The 16998-nt window shown below is 48.3% G+C and overlaps 2 protein-coding genes across 6 annotated transcripts in view; both read right to left on the bottom strand.

The window, feature by feature from the left end:
* The window catches only part of LOC143339665 (receptor-type tyrosine-protein phosphatase mu-like), a 115028-nt gene extending 107012 nt beyond the window's left edge, over positions 1–8016 (bottom strand). For all 5 annotated transcript variants that reach the window (XM_076761021.1, XM_076761022.1, XM_076761023.1 and 2 more), the window contains exon 1: positions 7708–8016. In XM_076761021.1, the coding sequence (XP_076617136.1) occupies positions 7708–7795 (88 nt within the window). In that variant the 5' untranslated portion in view covers positions 7796–8016. The remainder of the gene's footprint in view (positions 1–7707) is intronic.
* A 2616-nt stretch (positions 8017–10632) lies between these two features.
* Positions 10633–16184, bottom strand: lrrc30a (leucine rich repeat containing 30a). The gene is made up of 7 exons (XM_076761653.1): positions 15242–16184; positions 14830–14961; positions 13560–13673; positions 12159–12293; positions 11238–11371; positions 11022–11070; positions 10633–10891 (listed from the first exon to the last, which is right to left on the bottom strand). The coding sequence occupies exons 1-7, from the start codon at positions 15392–15394 to the stop codon at positions 10742–10744; spliced, it is 867 nt and encodes a 288-aa protein (XP_076617768.1). The 5' UTR covers positions 15395–16184; the 3' UTR covers positions 10633–10741.
* Between the last annotated feature and the right edge of the window lie 814 nt (positions 16185–16998).

Genomic DNA, 16998 nt, shown 5'->3' with positions numbered 1-16998 from the left:
TGTCTTCAGTCTGATGAATCTGAATCCTTTTCGCTCACTTTCCAGCGAGAAAAATTCTTCAAAGATCGACGAGTCTGAAGATTCACGCTCGCCGTCCAAACTCGCCGCCCTCACGAAGGACTCCTGTTAAAATCAGCTGATTTCTGAGTCTCTTATTGGTCCTTCATGCTTTCATTTCCCCAAAGTTTGATTATTGAACAGTTTGAGTTTAGACAATTAATCAATTAACAGCAAGAGATACAACGCACACCTGAGTGTATGTGTGTGTGTGTGTGTGTGTGTGTGTGTGTGTGTGTGTCACTGTGAGTGTGTCACTGTCTGTGTGTGTGTGTGTGTGTGTGTGTGTGTGTGTGTGTGTGTATTTAATCCCTGTCCAGAGATGTCAGTCTGATTAGTGTTGTGGCCCAAATCCCTGATCATATTCATAGGATTATTGTTTGAAGATGTGTGTGTGTGTGTGTGTGTGTGTGTGTGTGTGTGTGTGTGTGTGTGATGACTTGAAGACAGTAATGAGACAGGGATTAGAGTGTGTTTGAGTGTGTGTGTTATCACTATAATCTGTGTTAAGACGCTTCCTGCCTGTTCAGCAGCTCTCAACTTAAAACACTGTTTAACACACAAACATGGCTGGACACACACACACACACGCACACACACACACACACACACACACAAAGTGACACACACACACACACACACACACACAGTGACACACACACAGACCAGGAGCTGACAGGATCAATGTGACCACACACTGCTGAGAACACTGTTAAAGGTAACTGTAGGTATGTGTGTAGCTGCTAAATTGGCTTAAGAGTCAGCCTGAGAACACACAAGAAGTCATATGATCGTCTTCTCACACACACACACACGCACACACACACACACACACACACACACACACACAGAGCTAACCCAGAAACTTCGCTTCGTCAAAGATGGCGCCAACAAGTGCGTTTCTATTCACGCTTTCAGTTTGTGGACAACCGACGCAACTCAAACGGCGAGCTGATGAAGATGAAGAGGCTGTAGCCTTCCTCACAGGCTCACATGACGCTGCAGCTCCTCAATGATGTCATCAACACGAGCAGCTGAAGGTTGTCCTGAACTCAGCTCAGAAAGAGAGAAGAAGAAGAGGGAGAAGAGGAAGGAGAGGAAGACGAAGGAGAGAGAGAGAGAGAGAGAGAGAGAGAGAGCGGAAGGAAAGACAGGAAGAAGTCTCAGAGGTTTGAGGGGAGATAATTAACTCACTGAGGACCCTCAACACACACACACACACACACAGACAGACAGACATACACAAACACACACAGACAGACAGACATACACAAACACACACACACACACACACCTGACTTCAGTGTGTGTGTTTAATCTGTGAGCTTCATTAAAACCCTGACGAGACAGAACAAAGAGCTGACTGCACCTGAACACACACACACACACACACACACACACACACACACACACACACACACTGTAACACACACACACCCACTGTAACACACACACACACACACACACACACACACACACTGTAACACACACACAGGAGAAAAAGGTAAAGTCCTGAATCAGCGACAGTCCTGAACCTGGACACACCAGGTCATCAGGGAGTGTGTGTGTTACTGTGTGTGTGTGTGTGTGTGTGTGTGTGTGTGTGTGTGTTACAGTGTGTATGTGTTACTGTGTGTGTGTTGCTGAGTTAACAGTAGCTCTCTAATTACAGACACCTCCCCCCTGTCTGTCTCTCCCTCCTGTCTGTCTCTCTGTCTCCCTCTCTCTCTCCCTCCTGTCTGTCTCTCTCTCTCTCTCTCCTGTCTGTCTCTCTGTCTCTCTCTCTCCCTCCTGTCTGTCTCTCTGTCTCTCTCTCTCTCTCCCTCCTGTCTGTCTCTCTCTCTCCCTCCTGTCTGTCTCTCTGTCTCTCTCTCTCTCTCCCTCCTGTCTGTCTCTCTGTCTCCCTCTCTCTCTCCCTCCTGTTTCTCTCTCTCTCTCCCTCCTGTCTGTCTCTCTCTCTCCCTCCTGTCTGTCTCTCTGTCTCTCTCTCTCTCTCCTGTCTGTCTCTCTCTCTCCCTCCTGTCTGTCTCTCTGTCTCTCTCTCTCTCTCCCTCCTGTCTGTCTCTCTGTCTCCCTCTCTCTCTCCCTCCTGTCTGTCTCTCTGTCTCTCTCTCTCCCTCCTGTCTGTCTCTCTCTCTCCCTCCTGTCTGTCTCTCTGTCTCTCTCTCTCTCTCCCTCCTGTCTGTCTCTCTGTCTCCCTCTCTCTCTCCCTCCTGTCTGTCTCTCTCTGTCTCCCTCTCTCTCTCCCTCCTGTCTGTCCCTCTGGTTTCAGTCGTCCTGTGTCTCGTCAGGTTCTAAAAGAAGGTTCGTTATTGAGGCTCTAACATGTTGAGAAGTTGTGTTTCGTCACATTTCTTCATCTTTTCATGAGGCGACACAGAAAACGTTGAACAAGGTTGATTCTGTCCATCGCAGGAGATCAGAGAGGCTGCAGAGATCAATCGTGATCGTCATCAATCAGTCTGACAGACGTTCCTGAAACAACTGATCGACTGTTCGGCATTCAGGCATCAGAGAGCAGGTTCAGACTGAACAGGCTGAAACGATTCGCGTCAGCTAGCAGCTAACAGCTAACAGCTAGCACAGCAACGTTAAAAACCAAAACAAATCAAAACAAACCAAAACAAACAAACGAGCACAGAACAAACAAGAAGCCGCATCACAGTCACCCCCGACGACTGGGCGCGCTCATTAGCTTCGCTCCATCACCACGGTTATTAGGGCGTGGCGGCCATCTTGGACCCAGGCCGCAGAGAGTTTAATTTCATTCTCTGCTGCTTCGCACACACACACACACACACACACACAGACACACTGTGGCCACACAACCCTCTGTGCAGCAGAGAGGGACGAGTGGGAGGAGAAATGCAACGCACCCCGAGGCTGCAGACACACTTTAAAACAGCTGAAAGTTCAGCTCTGATTCAAACGTGATGAAGATCAGATTACGGGATCGCTGCCGTTCAGCCTGTTCGTTGACACTGACTAAAGGAAAGCAAACACGGTGATTGGTTGTTCTACTGTCTCTGTCTTTAAACGTCAGACCTGAGACAAAAACTGCATCAACTTGCATCTCGAGAAGCGCTCTGACTTTATGGTGAACCACCTCACAAGCTCGGGCAGCACAGGTGACCTCGCGTTCAGCTCGCCAGCTGCTGGTTAGCAGCAGGGTCGCAGCGGACCACCTGACGGTGGACCTGGCCAGACAGCATCTCAGACCCTGGTTCAGGAGTCCATCCAGCCTGTTCGTTCCTCCGTGCTTCCACTCTGTGAACAAACAAACGTCTTCTGAGCCACCTGGACTGTCTGGATGACCTGGAGAACTGGTCCTGCAGAGTCAACCTTGGACCTGTACGTGTCCTGGAGAGCATGTTCTGAGCTGCTGAGGGACGGCGCCGATGTGTTTCCAAAACCCCCGAAACTCAAGAGAGCAAACCAGGACCCGAAGCAGGACATGGACTACCTCCAAGACCAGAACATTTGTGATCTGCTGTCATGATTTTCCAGAGAGGAAACAAGCTCCGCGCTCAGCCAGCGAACACGCTGCGCATCTCTGACCAGGTGTGAACTACTGATCTCTGAGTGACACACAGCACACCTGCACCTTAACCGAGACTCAGTTATTGGACACTTTTTATGTTCAAACAGGGACAAGATAAGAGTTATCTCCTCACACAGAATATTTCTGTTTTCACATTTTTAAGTATACCACGCTGCTTTCATTTCACTTGTTGCTTCATTTTCTGAAGGCTACCCGAGGACTGTCTCCAGCTGACACCAGTCACATCAGGAGAGTGGAACAGTCTTATGAATGGCTGCAGCCCAACAGTAACTCTGGACCTGCTTCAGCTGTTCTTCGACCCAAAACATTCATTTGATGAGCAGAGACAAGAACTAATGTGCAGTGTACTTAACAATTTGTGTCAGTTTGGCGATGTGGATACAATGAAACAGGAGTATGAAAAACTATACTACTACTACTACTACTACTATGCTACTACTAACCAATAAATCCAGCTCAACTGCTGTGGGAGACACTCAAGGCTGGAATTAAAGGAGAGATAATATCCTTCAACACTGAACAAAGCAAGGAAACAAAGGAAATGATTGATTCCATCAACAAATTAGACTGAACTCAAATAAAGGCCGGGGCTTGCCGAGCACACTGAGCAGTGTCCACTCCACTCTGATGGGTCTCTTGATTTTCAAAGACAGAGCACCTTATAATTATCCCAGCCAGGTCGAATCGACCACTGCCACACGTGTCTTGATGTTCGACCATTTTCCTTTCAAAGACCTTTTTGTATTCTGTAGACGAGCTGATCTCATCCTTCTTACGTGGAGGCAAACCTCACAGAATACTGACAGCACCACATCACAGGGCGGAGGTGGGTTAGCCCTTCCAAACCTCCGGAGTTACTGTTGGGCTGCAGCCATTCGTAAGACTGTTCCACCCTCCTGATGTAGACTGGTGTCAACTGGAGACCTGCACTGGGAAATATCCAACTGACCCATTTCACTTCACGAGGTTCTCGTAGAACTCACAAAGACTGGCTGACAGGTGACGCGTCGTTTCTTTTGTTCCCTTCTTCCTCTAACAAAAACCACAATAGATCGAATCATAATACTTACAGAACTGCAGTACTTAACATTTACTATACATTTCTAATCAGAACCCCAGAATGGTGATGGTATCGACTTGTGGGAGAAGCACATTATTTCAGGCAGGCTGTGGTCACCTGAGGACACCTGGGACGGCACAGGTGAGCGAAAAAATCAATTCACATAAGAATCTCATTCTGATTCTCATTCACAAATGTCAAAAATCGGATTAAACATTAGATAACGGCGTGATGAATTCCACTGCCGGACAGATGACGCTAACGTAACATTTTAAAAGGAAAAGGCTGCGCATTGTTTATCGTAACTACCGTCATGTTTCATTCTGCATGTCAGTGGACTGACGACGACACCGAGTGGTTTGGCAAAAACACTATAGCAAGAGTCCGAAAATGGTGGCACCTTCTCTGATAACTCAGTCAAGATTTGGTTTTGAATCAAGAAACGATTCTGTACCGAATGGAATGCCCAAGAATCTGAACCGGATCGATTGGTGACTTCCCATTGACCCCCACCTTTATGGGACAGCGGTCCAGACGGAGTGGATGGTACGTCAACATGTGCAGGTCTGAGCTTCACTCGGTTCAAGTCCTACACCGGATCCATTTCAGCAAGGCTTATTAGAGTCAGACATGTATCACAGGTTCTGGCACTGGTCTAAACTGGCAGGGTTCTGCACTCTAGTGTTCAGAACCCTGTCTGAGGATTGTGATGTACAAGATGGAGGCAAGACAGACATCGTCGGGGACCACATAATGACATCATTTGATTAGAAGGATCCACCTGAACCACCTGAAGCATCTGTCTGGCTGAGGGACTTCCTGGTCTTCCTCAGGCCTTCTGTCTGCTTTTACCCCCCTAGAAGCTCAGTGTGAGTGCAACCACATTCAGGTGCAGCTTGAGCCACAGGTGAAGAACCTGACGCTGCCGAGTCCAGTCACAATCCTCCACGCCTGTGCTCGCTTGACTCTGAATAAACGAGCAGTTTCCTCAACAGAAACTATGATGACGGCAGTGATGTGAGGACACACACACACACACACACATACACACACACACACACACACACACACACACACACAGTAAACAAACTCCTAATGAGCTTCAGACGCTTCTTAATTACTTTGTTGCTAATTGGTTTACATGAAAATCAGCCTGCTGCCCTCAAACACTGACTGACATCAGGCCTCTGTGACTGGGAAGGTACTGGTGGCTCCATGTTTCCAGTTTAGCGTCTCATTCAAGATATTTACTGGGACTGAAAAGGTCATTCGGCCCACATGACTCCAGGTATCATCCAGAGTTACCTGAGCAGGTGAAGAGGACCTTTATCTTCTGATCACAGCTGCAGTTAATGATCAGATTCAGCAGACTGAGAACCTGAGAGCTGAAGATCGACTGATTAATAGTTTCAGGATCATCGTTTGTTCTCGTCAAACTGCAGAAAGGAACAAGGACAACATAAAGAGAGAGCCGCCCCCATCAGGTGAGCAGAAGAACAACAGCTGACTGATCATCATCCTCTTCATCATCATCAACATCATCATCAACATCAGAACACAGGAACCCGCCGTCAGCAGAACCAAAGCACCTGAACACAGCAGGTTCTCCAGAGAAGCCACACAGCTGCCTCAGCAGAACCCTGCCGTACTACTGCAGTACTGATGTGAGGTACTGCAGCAGCAGTATAAGTACACACATACACAACATGGCTGCTGCTCTGTGCAGTCAGACAGGTGATTAAACTGAGAGTTCCCACTGCCTGGCAGGGACATAAATGCCTCGTAAAAATAATTCCACTCATTTTATAACCTCATTCTCTTTTCCATCAATATCTATGAGTTGATCAATAAATCTAAAATATCCACAATGAGCAGACAAGAACATGCTGATATGTGACTAATACATAAAAGTACACACACACAGTAAAATGTGAAGTACACACTGTAGTGTCAGTAGTATTTCAGGGGAAATCCAACGATCATTTGATTTTTTAATATCAAACAGTCAGGATCTGATGGAGATCGACTCGTGAGCCGGTTTGCACGAAACAAAGCGAATCCGTGTCTCGACATCTCCTCTTCACCGTCTTCATCAGCCACCTGCAGCAGAACGCCGGAGCCCGTCAGCGTGATCCCTCACAGCGTGATCCCTCACAGCGTGATCCCTCACAGCGGTCCAGCTTCAGTAACAGTAAGAGTCACATTTGTGATGGAGAGTCAGACACGTTCACACCAGCGAGAGGAAGCAGGTCAACGGCTCTTCTTCTTCTCTACTGTCTTTTTCTACAGTCATCTGCAGCAGAAACACAAACGCTCCAACTGGTCCTCAAAATATGATCAATGTGATCAATACAATCAATGATAATGCTGGAATGTGACTTTCAGTGACATCAGATTTCTAATGGAGTTCAGTGAGTCAGACGTTTCTGATGGAACGCTGATTATTTGTCTCTGCAGCATCTCCTCCTCCTCTTCTTCCTCTTCTTCTTCTTCTTCCTCCTCCTCCTCCTCCTCCTCTTCTTCCTCTTCTTCTTCTTCAGTCTGAATTTTTGTATCATCATAGCTGAAGTTTCACCTCCAAACGTTAAAGTCAGTGTTCTGCATGCAAACCGTTTGTGTTCACACTGTGTGTTCAGGCAGATCTGGAGTCAGTTTCTCCAGCAGCAGCTCTGGGTGCAGCAGATGTGGTACTACGATCTGTTGAGAGTATTCATTTGCAGTATTTGCGGTGTAATTGGAGTATTTCTGCCTTCTGTTCGGGTCTGACGCAGCTTCAGTTCTACAGCCTAAAAGTTTTTGTGGTCTGAGATCAGCTAAAAACTGAAGACACAGAACAGACGAGAAGAAGAAGAAGAAGAAGAAGAAGAAGAAGAAGAAGAAGAAGAAACAGAAAGAGAAGGGAGGAGATTTTCCGGCTGGAAACTTGGATGCCGACACACAGAAACAACTCCCATACCCCCCCCCCCCCCCCCCCCCCCGGGGGGCCCTCGGAGACTCGGACCCCGAATCACCCAAAAACTGGTCTTACCTTTGAAGGTGTCTGCCCGCGCGCCCGTTAGTCCCAGTGAAACCAGTAAGAGTGCCGCGGACAGACGGAAAGTTCCAGTCCGCTCCATGTTCACACCGAGACCCTCCGGAGCGCGAGGGAAAACTACCGAGCAACTCCGACCGCACTTATTCCTCCTCTTCTTCCTCCTACTCCTCTTCTTCTTCTCTTCTCTTTCTTTCTTTCTTCTTCTCTTGTCTCCTGTCTGCCGCTCACACGGACACACAGACAGGCAGACAGACAGACAGACGGGACTGCGGGTGTCAGTCTCTCCGCTTTCTTTTTCCTCCGTTTCTCCTCAGAGCGGAGAGAGAGACTGGCTCCGTTTACCGAGCTGCCGCTGACGTCACAGGGGGCGAGAGACGTTAGGGGGGCACGAGAGAGAGAGAGAGAGAGAGAGAGAGAGAGACAGAGAGACAGACAGACAGAGAAAGAGAGAGACAGACAGAGAGACAGACAGAGAGAGAGAGAGAGAGAGAGAGACAGACAGACAGGAGGACATAGGGCTGGAGGACATGTCCAGGCTGAAACAAACACTGATCAGCTCACACAGCTCAACTGAAATCATTAGAAAACACAAAGAACCTGAAAGATTGAAACCGTCCAATCACAGCTAAGCAGAACCTGTCTGCTCTACCTGTGTAGTCTGACCAATAGAAAGGTTTGCTGTGTCTACAGTCATCAGGGTTATAAAACATCTCCAGACCAGGACCGGACTCAGAGGGACAGGAAGTCAGGACAACCTTTGACCTCTGTGTCATAACACATTGAAGAATTTGGACTTCTGGAGGACTCGTCTGGAAACTGGTCCTCAGAGGACTCTAGACCACACTGAAGCGATGATCTTTAAAAAGTGAGAAAACAATATCAAGACATTGAGAGTTGAGGAGACCAGCGATCAGCACGTTTGGTCAAAGCTCGCCGGCTGATCAAGATCCTGATTTCAGTTTCAGTCTCACACTGAAGGCCGGAACACACCGGATCCACCACAGGACCTCAGGTGTCAAGGTGTGGTAACAGCAGGGGGCGACGAAGACCGGAGCGACGGTCCGCCTTGGGATGGAGGTCCTGAGTGGTGGACCTTCACTGCAGAGACCAGAGTTTGATTCCTGTGTGAGACAAAAAGACAAACCAGGACCTTCACCTGAACCTCACCCAACCTTCAGCCTGGAGCTTCCTCACAGGCTTTATTCTGAAAGTCTAACAGGACAGAACGTGGTCTTTTCATGTGGAGTCGAGGTGGACCAGGTCCAGAATGAAACCTGACCCGTCAGATTCAGACTCAGCAGAGTCACCTGAACTGACCTGACCTGAACAAACAGGAAATCACAGCAGTTCACTGGTCAGAGCAACAAGGAACGACCACGAACTGGAGCGCCAGACTGGATCCAAATCAAAGACAAACCTGGACGTCATGACGCCGCTGCTGAAGACAGAATGAAAGAACAAAGACAGTTTGTGTCCAGAAGACGCTCAGACTTTCCCTCCAGAGACTCATTTTGTTTTGAAGTTACTTCATTTTCACTTACAAACTGATTACTTTTGTTTTATTTGAACTAACCCAAGTCTTTAAAGCCACGATGCTGCCACCTGCTGGTTGGACAGCTTCCTGTCACTCATCGTCAAAGCTGCACAGAGAATCCAGCTCCTCCTCATTCGACTGGTTTTGGACAGTTGGACTGGACACCTTTTCCTTTTATATTCAGATGTCCCTTTAAATAAAAGGCATTTTAACTCATCGTTTTCATTCAGTCTGAGTCCTGAAAGCAAACCTGCAGCCTCTGACTCCACCCATACACAGCTCACCTGGAGGTGTCCTCCACGAGGACACCTTCACGTCTGCTCTGAAGCTGCTATGAAAAGTGTATGTGTGTGTGTGTGTGTGTGTGATGTTTGTCCATGTCTCGTGCTGTTTTTCATAAATGAAGAAGAGACTGATTGTCGTACTGGAAATAGATTTAGAATGAAAGAATATTTTCTTCTTCCCCTCCTGCAGATGTTTTCTGTCGAGGCGTCACCTGATGAACGAACTTCAGCGAAGAAAAGCTGCTCTGTGTGTCTCAGTGTCTCAGTGAGGACACGAAGTGCTTCATTCAGGAGGATTTCTTGCTTCGTGCTGCCACCTGCAGGACAAACTCAGGAACAGCAGCTATCAAGTCAAGTCCACTTTACTTAAAGAGCATCAGATAACAGAAGAGCTTCAGGGCCTTTAGAGTCTCCAGCAGACCTCAGTGTCTGTCCTCAGAGCCTTCGTCCCTCCAAGAAACAGAGGAAACAGAAGAAAGCTGAGGAAGAGGAACAGAAGACAGGAAGGAAGTCGATGTCATGTGAACAGAGACAATCATTGAACACATCAGAGAAGCCAGGAGGCGTCAGCAGGTGGGCAGAGTCACATGATCTCCGACAGACTACAGATACACCACATGGCCAAAAGTGTGTTTTGTTCTGGTTTTGTTTTTCCTGGTTTGAGTGAAGGAAATATAAAGTCTGCAGTGATGTTTCAACATACTACAAAGACCTGGACTGACCAGCATAGATCCCTGACTGACACCCCACCCGGCATCGGTGGGATGACCTGGAACACCGACTGTGAGCCAGAGCTCATTCAATGAAAGTGGTTTCAGTCTGATCTTCGTTTTATTCAAGCATCTTTTCAGGACACTATTATGCATTAATAAAAACATACATAACATTATTTTAGACATAAGACATGCAGAGGAGGTCGAATATGTCTACAGGTTTTCCTCTCAGACTGCTTATCGACCCAACAACCTTCCAACATAGCTGGGCAGCCTGTGAGGCCAAACCCAGGGTGAAGAGACTGAACAGCTGCTTGTTCATCTGTCTGGTCTGAGCAAAGTTTACAGAAATCACAGCAACAAAACCAAACTGATGACCTCCACCCAGCTCTCGGGTAGGAAAAGCCCCGCCCCCTCCTCTACCCAGCTCTCGGGTAGGAAAAGCCCCGCCCCCTCCTCTACCCAGCTCTCGGGTAGGAAAAGCCCCACCCCCTCCTCTACCCAGCTCTCAGGTATGTGAAGAGGGCGCTGAGCCCCCCCTCCAGCACCTCCTTCACAGGCTTCAGCAGCGGGTTGTGGATGATGTGGAGTCCTTTATCCAGAGGATGATAGGCCAGCTTCTCCAGTCTGGATAACTGGTGCATCTCCTGAACACATCATCATCATCATCATCATCATCATTGTCATCATCGTCTTTACCACTGTCACTGTCTATAAGACACCAAACTAGATTTGGACAGATGTGATCTCAGACTGGTGTGGCTGCGGCAGGTTTACCTGCGGTACGTCCTTAATGTCATTAAAGTCCAGATTCAGCAACTCCAACCTGGAGAAAATCAAATTAACTCAAATCAAATCAGCAGGCACCACCTGACAGGTGTGTGAGGCAAAGAAGTGTTTAAATTTGGGCTTTTGCAGGTGGAAGTATCAGCGGGTTTACCTGGTGAGGTACATTACGTCATGCAGTGGGGTCACTTGGTGAGGTGAGGTTACCTGGTGAGGCAGCAGAGGGCCTTAGGTAGAGAGTGGAGGCTGTTTCCCTCCACAATGAGGATCTTGAGCTCCACCAGAGCCTGGATGTTCTCTGCCAGGTTCTCCAGACGGTTACAGGCCAGGTGGAGGAACACCTGTAAGAGCAAAGTCGGTGACTGACTGACAGGGGGATGAGATTACACAAACCACTTGACTGAGCAAAGGTCAGTACCTCAAAGAAAAGGTGACACTCACACTGTCACAAACACTAGACGTGACAGAGAAGATTTGAGACTTTCCTGAACTTAATAGTTGAACTCTGCCCCCAACCAAAGACGATGGAGCCGGTCACAGATAAGTCCACCTTCCAGCAGGATCCCTCATCGGCCCTCATCATCTTTGAGGACCGATGAGGGATCGTCATGTTCACCATCATCATGTCGAGTGTGAAGCCATGAGGGGATGAAGTATGTTAAGAGATGGAGATGAATCCCTTCATGAGCTGCCAAAAACAAGATGATATTGGGCGGCTGTGGCTCAGGAGGTAGAGCGGTCGTCCACCCATCAGGAGGTCGGTGGTTCGATCCCTGGCCTTGGCAGTCCACATGCCGAAGTGTCCTTGGGCAAGATACTGATGCTGTGCCATGGGAGTGTGAGTTCATCTGTACGATCAGACTGACTGATTGTAAAGATTCATATAAATCCTCCGCTGAGGATCTTCACGCCAGAGATGAATGAAAAATGAACCTCAATCATCTTACAATGCAGGAAGTTTTCTCATAAATAATATATCCTGTGCATGTTCCGCACGTGCATCCCAAAACTTCACTCTCAGCAAACATAGGACAGAAATGAAAAAAGCAGTTGTCTTCAGAATGAGACCTGGTGCATGTTATCAGTGTGGACGTTTGGATTTATCCGGTCTGACTGACAGAAACGTACCAGAGCCTTCATGTTGTAGACGCAGCCCGGGATATGAGCGATGTGGTTGTGGCTGAGGTTGAGCTTCCTCAGTCTGGTCAGATTGGAGAGGGAGGCTGGCAGTGAGGACAGCTGGTTGTTAGCCAAACTCAGGACCTGAGAGACAGAGACACTGTTGGACAGACGAGGACTGGAACAAACAGTGAACTGACCAGACCTCTGGAGCTGCTCCTCATCTCTGCTGCACGATACGTTAGCCGCTGCCAGCAAACACACCGCGAGCTCCAACACCACGTTCGAGCTGCATTGTGGGTAATATAGGCAGCACATTTTGTCGAGACATTTTGTCAAAAATGCAACATCTCAGGTTCTTCTGCAGCTTGATCGTGCTAGTGTTTAGCTTTTGCTAACGTGTCCTCTTGTATAGTATATTGAGTCTCTTACCTGCTGCCATTTTTCTTCATCTGCTCACCTGCTCAGTCAGTACTTGTCCACTCTCACTCTGTGCCAGCCACGCCCACCCGATCACTCACCTGAGATTCATTCCCAATCAGTCTAGTATTTAAGCAGCTCTCCCTCACTCACTCAGGTCCAGACTGTTTTTGTTTCTAAGGAGACTCTCCAACATCTACTGTTGGACTGATCCCTCGCTCACCGAACGTTTCCAGAGAAACTGTGAGATTGTACTGAGTGAGTTTCCTTGGCTTCTTGGGGCTTCGCAGCATCAAATATATTGAGAGTCTGTAGTTCTGAGCTGATCACTGAACTATGTTGCTGCTTATCTGTCTCTGCCAAGCCTGAAATTAAAGTTGCTTTAAGCTGAACCGTGTTCTGGTGGTACTGCAATTGGGTCCAAAATCCCCTCGTTTAACAGTTCTTCACCTTTTAAGTTTGTATGTGTGAAAATGTTAGTGAAACAGTTTGTTTCTCATCCAGCAGATCAGCCTGATGATGGACGTGGACTCTGTGTCTCCTGATGGACGTCCATCAGTCCGTTCTCTCTCTTTTAGCTCTGGTTCTGGTCTCCTCCAGCTCCTGAGGGACATATCTGCTTTTTAGCTGCTAATTGCTAAATGTCCACCAGCTGCTGTCTGACTGTCTGTCTGCTGTTTGCTGCTCAGCAGGAAGTGAACTGAGGCCTTTTACAACTTTTATTGTGAAAGCGACGCCGTGAGAGTGAAGCTGAAGCTCTATTAAGATGTCAAACACATATGTATCATTGAAACATTACATCTGTAAACTGTGCTTCGTGAGGAGACCTGACATACTTAAATATCTGCCGCCAGTGGAACATCTATTACTGCAGACCAGAACGCGTCAGCTGAGTCTCTGTGCCTGACTTCAAAGTTTGGAATGAAAGCAGTAGGGAGTACTAGCAGTAGTGTATAGCTGTAGAAGTACTCTCAGGAGTATTTGCAGTACCTCCAGTTGTGTACAGGCTCCCAGCTCTTCAGGAACTTCAGTCAGTCTGTTTCTGTAGGCGAACAGAACTCGGAGTCTCCTCAGCTGTCCGATCTCTGCTGGCAGGCTGCTGAGCTGCACAACGACAAACATCGAGCGCTCGCATCACGCCATGTTTTACTCCAAGAACAGCACAACGGAGAAAACGCAGCCCTGGGAAAGGCCTTTATAGTTTTACAACATTTCTAGCATCTGAGTGGCAAATAAAAGCTCTGTGGCTGTGATGCAACCTGCAGCCTCTAGGGGACGCTGTCAGGGTGGTTTCTCACAAGGTTGAAGGAGGGAGGAGGAAGGTGAAGAGAGGACAGAGGACAGAAACTGGATCCTGGTGGATTAGAGGGTGGATTATAACCTTTATTTATCCAGGAGACAGCTGCTGGGGGAGGAGGGGGAGGAGGAGGAGGAGGAGGAGGAGGAGGAGGAGGAGGGTCACTGCCTTGCTCACCAACACACTGACTGATTTTGGACACATGAAGCTCAGTTTTCTCGTCCGTCTTCCCTTCTGTGAGGAGCTAACCTGGATGACGTCATAGTGATGTCACCCAGGTTAGCTCACCTCGTGCCTGGAGACTACACGTCTAACAGTCTCTAATTAAAGGCTCTATTCAGGTGCATTATGGGCAACGTAGGCTCCAGTGTTTTCAATTCAGTTCAGTTCACTTGTATTGTCATTGCCTTCACTCGGCTATAAAGAAAAGCTAATCTGCCGTTCTCTCAGCACATACGTGACGTACAGGACATACAACAGTAACCAAGAGCAGAACTGTGTGTGGTGAGGTCGTATGTTCCAGCTGTGAGTCTACAGATCGACGTGAAGCTGAGAAATGTCCATCTCTGCCTCTCACAACAACAACTAGTTCATGGCAGAGCAACACTACAGATCACTGTACCAGTACAACTTTCAGAAGTGCATCCACACTACCTGTCATGTAAGCGTGGAAAAAGACTTTCAGTCAGAAAAACACTGTTTACATAAACAACACTGTCGATAAACATCCAGTGTTCGCCGTCAACATCCATCAACACTTGATTCATTATGTTTCCTTAGAAGAGGATTATGGGAACATGCGTGAAATAGACTCGCTGAGATCTAAGAACAACGAACACCCACAGTCACTCACAGTTCACGTGTGTTGTTGTTAAACTTAAGCTCATGTGAACGTCCTCCCTGACTGTGCTTGGTGAAAGACTTTGTCGATACACTGAGAAGGAGGGAACAGCAGACAGATACCTGGTTGCCCCACAGGTTGAGGACCACCAGGTTGGAGAGCAGAGCCAGATGAGGAGGAAGAACCTTCAGACTGTTGAGAGACAGATTCAGCTTCTCCAACTCCAACAGCTCCCACAGTTCAGCTGGGATCTCCTGCAGGAACAGGAAGTACAAGACAGAGAGGAAACGAACAAGAAGGTCAGACATGCTGCTGCTGCTGCTGTCGATACTGTGGCTTCGACTTCTTCTACCAAAGCAGCACAGTGAAAGAATCCACGTCTCTGTGAAATATTTGGTGGTAAAACCTTGCTGACATAGTGACTACTCACAGCACTAATTAGTAAACTGCTGTGGCTGGCCAGCTAACCGCTAACTAGCTAGCCTGCCTGCTGGACAGATGCTAGCTCTGCTCCTGCAGGAGGTGCTGTCGTACCTTCAACCCCCGGCGAGCCAGACTCAGGACGTTATATCCAAATTGTTTGACGATGAATCGACGGATTCTGTCCGCTGACGTCAGACTGTCCTCCCTCCCCATGCCCCTCCTCTTCTCCTCCTTCCCCTCCTCCTTACACACTGCTCCTCCCATACCTCTGCTGTCTCCTGCTTCCTCCCTCCTCCTCCTCTTCCCTGTCCTCCTCTTGTCTTCTTTGCTTCTCGTTCAAAGCTGACTCCACTTACTACATGCCCAGATGTTGTTCTGCTTTCTGATGGACGTCTGACCTCCAGATGTTGTTTAGAAGCTTGGATCTCCTGTCTGCATGTCCACCTCCTGTCCAGATGGCCTCTACTGACTTATGAGACTCTATAAGACTGGTGTTGTTCAGTCTTGTGTCCACAGCTGTAGCGTGTCCACTCTGAGGACTCAGTTCAGTGTGTTGTCTTTGAACTCCTGTGAATCAGCATGTTTTGCGTCACTTGTTCCAGGAAGTTCACACTCAGCAGACCTTCCTTTAATGTGCTGGTCAAAAAATAAGAAGCTGCTGCGTCTCTTTGGACAGTTTCAGCTGCTCTCTGAGTCTGTCCGCTGTCTGCTGCTCAGCAGGAAGTCAACTGAGGCCGAAAGAGAAGTTTGTGTCCGACAGATAAACGATGAGCTGAACGTCACGATGAAGCTTCGTGAAGACGAGGAGCCTCTACCAGAGACGTTTCAGCTGGAAGACAAGCACGTTAAGTTCCCACCTCGTCAGTCTTCTGTCGTCGAGTGTCAGACGTCCAAAAAAATCCTCAGAAACACTGAAGTCTGCAGGTGGTAAAGGTGGAGTCACCTGACCTGTTTACTGACTGACAGACTGATCAGTCTGTGATGAAGTCAAAGCACAACTGACTGACTGTTACTGAGAGAGAGGAAGAGGAGTGTGTTCAGAGAGAGAGGAGAGAGAGAGAGAGGAGAGAGAGGAGAGAGAGAGGAGAGAGAGGAGAGAGGGGAGAGAGAGAGAGGGGAGAGAGGAGAGAGAGGAGAGAGAGGGGAGAGAGGAGAGAGGTCAGAGAGAGAGAGGGGAGAGAGGAGAGAGAGGAGAGAGGAGAGAGAGAGAGAGGGGAGAGAGGAGAGAGAGGAGAGAGAGGGGAGAGAGGAGAGAGGTCAGAGAGAGAGAGGGGAGAGAGGAGAGAGAGGAGAGAGGAGAGAGAGAGAGAGGGGAGAGAGGAGAGAGAGGAGAGAGGAGAGAGAGAGAGAGGGGAGAGAGGAGAGAGAGGGGAGAGAGGAGAGAGGTCAGAGAGAGAGAGGGGAGAGAGGAGAGAGAGGAGAGAGGAGAGAGAGAGAGAGGGGAGAGAGGTCAGAGAGAGAGGAACTCTATTTGAGGAGGAGCATTGAAAGACCAACACACACACACACACACACACACACACACACACACACACACACACACACACAGTTGGTGCTGTCAGTCAGCAGAGGTCTACAGAGGTGGAGGAATTCAGATCCTTTACTTCAAAGTACTAGTACCACAGTGTGAAAATACTCCACTACAAGCAGGAGTACTGCATTCAGAACCTTACTGCAGTAAAAGTACAAGAGTAAACTAAACTTAAAGTACTTCAAGTGTTTCCTGTCAGTGTTTTTCCTTCATGAGTCTCATTTGTAAGTCTGCACCTCTGTCTCAAACAGGCCCCGCCTCTGTCTCCACCTGCCCTCACCTGCAGCTGAGCACACCTGGCCACCTCCCCCAAACACACAAACCGAACGCAGTGCTA

Source organism: Chaetodon auriga, chromosome 21, assembly GCF_051107435.1.
Source record: "Chaetodon auriga isolate fChaAug3 chromosome 21, fChaAug3.hap1, whole genome shotgun sequence".
NCBI lineage: Eukaryota > Metazoa > Chordata > Actinopteri > Chaetodontiformes > Chaetodontidae > Chaetodon > Chaetodon auriga.
The sequence above is the reverse complement of the archived record's forward strand: the minus strand, read 5'-3'. Positions and strand labels throughout refer to the sequence as shown.